The 2,619-nt window shown below is 39.6% G+C and overlaps 1 protein-coding gene across 1 annotated transcript in view; it reads right to left on the bottom strand.

Annotated features, from left to right (window-relative positions):
- Nucleotides 1-251, bottom strand: part of LOC101848157 (myeloid leukemia factor 1) — a gene marked incomplete at its 5' end in the record, with an annotated part of 5,659 nt that extends 5,408 nt beyond the window's left edge. The window contains 1 exon segment of the mRNA XM_005111575.3: nt 14-251. Within this exon segment, the coding sequence (XP_005111632.2) occupies nt 14-251 (238 nt within the window).
- Nucleotides 252-2,619: the final 2,368 nt, after the last annotated feature.

The following is a 2,619-nucleotide window of genomic DNA, read 5'->3' as shown; positions in this document are numbered from 1 at the left end:
ATGTCTCACTCACAAAGGCGCGGTGCATCTCGGACATCATGCTCCTCATGTTGGAGAACATGCTGTCGAAGTGAGAGAAGGGGTCCATGAAGAGGCTGCGCTCCGACACCTGCATGTTCTGGGCCTGTTGCTGCTGCCTCTGTCGGTCCATCCGCGTGGCACCAGGCAGTGCCAGGAGACCCCCACCTCCCATGTTGCCAAACGGATCTCGAAACATTTGATTCATTTGTCTCATGTGCTCGCGGTGACCCCTGCAACAGAAAGCAAGATGATGCAGGAACACATTCCTTACAGTGTCATTTCCAAAATAAGAGGAAGGAAGAAGACTAGATTTTTATATATCATGTATACTGTACTTTCAAAATGAACTCAACAAATATGAGACAACAACCAAATGTTACTGTTCTGAAGCTGGAAAATTACAAAATGAAATTCAATGCTATACCATGTGATTATGCAATTCAAAACTCAGCAATATGTGTCATCCATTTCAAATTTTTGTTTTAGTTTTATGGTTATGGATTAAGTAGTTTTCTGACAAACATTTCTAACATCTGTTGTACACGTATCATGAAGGCTCTTTCAATAAAAAGTCCTGCTGTAGTGGACTGACCACAGCCCGACCCCCCACTTGCTAGTCATAGAAGTAAAGTAAACGGAAGCCCTGGGTCCATGTTCTAAAGTAAACGGAAGCCCTGGGTCCATGTTCTAGAAGTAAACGGAAGCCCTGGGTCCATGTTCTATTTCTTCCTTCTCTGTCCACACAGCAGGCCGGTACCAAAGAGTTTGGGCAAGAAAAGGGAAATCTGTACACATGGCATGGTTCCACAAATCACAAGTGAGCACACCAACTGTCCCAACCATACTGTGCAGTAGTTTTGTTGTGGGGCTGAGCTCAGAGGCTTTGACTTTGGACTTTTTTTTGGACTTCCAGACAGCAGGAAGTCAGTACGCTTCACCAGAAAACACCCCAGCTAGTGAACGGTGCATCAGGAAGTTGATAAGTTGAGATGCCTGTGCCCAGACGGCATCAATCAGATAGTACAACATCTACATTTTTTTTTATTTCGGATTTTTCCTGTAAGTAAATTTTATGAAACATAGACAGCATGATGAACCCATGAAATCTGGACCAAGTCTCCCTATTATACAGTGGAAACCGCTTACAGGATATTACACGTAGTAAATTATGAAATCCCACACAAGGGGCCTGCCAGTGTCAGTACATGTAATCGGTTTTGGTGGAACGCTCTAACATAACTTATTTAAATCTATAGAATCTAATGAAGGTAGGAACATCAAATTAAATGACGTTACACGATACAACAGCCCCCCCCCCCCTTTCCCCAACAAAAAAAATTAATAGAAAAACAACACATCAGAATAACAAAAAGACAAAAAAATTACACATCAACAAAATAAAACACCACAAAGAGGGAAAAATAAAAGAGGAACAGAAATACAAATCGTATGTAACTGTAATGTATTCAACAAATCAACGTGGTGACAAATGAGAAAGAGACGAAGTGAAGCTAAGTGAACTTTCTTTCAAAAGTAAAGAGGTTCCGTTTCTTTTTTGGGGGGGGGGACCAAAACATCAAGCAACGATTGATTGGTCGCGGCTGAGACAAACGCAAAGAGATGCTCGTTCTAGATCTATGTGTCGTTATCAATAACCCTCCATAGATCTAGATCTAGACAGCAAATGAGTGAACACAACACATTAAGTTGAAGAGAAACACCCTTCATAGATTCATAGGCAACACGTCATAGATCTATCTGTAGAGAAAAACTGTTTGGAACTGTAGAATTTCTTTATAAATATTTACTGCGGACATTTTTTGGACCGATTGAACCTTATTGTGTACGAACAATCTTTGGTAGGCCTATAATATAATAAATAGATCTCTATATGTATCCAAAATTTGCGGGAAAGGATGTGATTTCAGAGTGTTCGGAGAAATAGTGCCCAGCTTTATTTTCCCGAACGTTCGGAGAAATAGTGCCGGCCTTATTTTTTTAAGCGTGGGTTCGATCCCGATCCTGGACAAATTTTTTTTCGGACGTCCATCTCGATAAAGAACAATCAAATATTTCAAAAACTATTAATTGGCGACGGAAATGAAGTTGATATTCGTGATCAGCGCATCAATATTTACATCTAGTAGAAAATGGACAACTGGTAGTTAAGTGTGAGACAGGAGGGGAAGTAAAAAAATTCCCAGCTTTTTGCCTAGCCTAGAAGCCTTCTAAAGGCCTAGGCTCTATGACTATGATCTATTTAATAATTGGCCTCCTTAATAATTTATAAATCTAGATTTCTAGATTTAGATCTAGACCTTCCCTTTTTTTCACCAAATCTAGAGATATTAGATCTAAAATCTAGATCTAGATATCTAGAATGGAAGAGGCTAGCCGGCAGTCTAGTACTTATTCTTAATATGATGGCTAGACTGACCATTTTTTAAAAAATAGGCCTACTGAATTGTAAATATAAATTTTTAGTGTTCAGTACCTAAAGTATTTGTATTTGAGACGAAACCAGGGGCCTTAATGACAGTGCATGTATTTTAAACCTCCTGTTTTCTAATGTTAATAGGGCCTAAGATAAGTACGGCT

This window comes from Aplysia californica, unplaced genomic scaffold (assembly GCF_000002075.1).
Source record: "Aplysia californica isolate F4 #8 unplaced genomic scaffold, AplCal3.0 scaffold01079, whole genome shotgun sequence".
Lineage (NCBI taxonomy): Eukaryota > Metazoa > Mollusca > Gastropoda > Aplysiida > Aplysiidae > Aplysia > Aplysia californica.
This window is presented reverse-complemented; position numbering and strand designations above follow the sequence as displayed.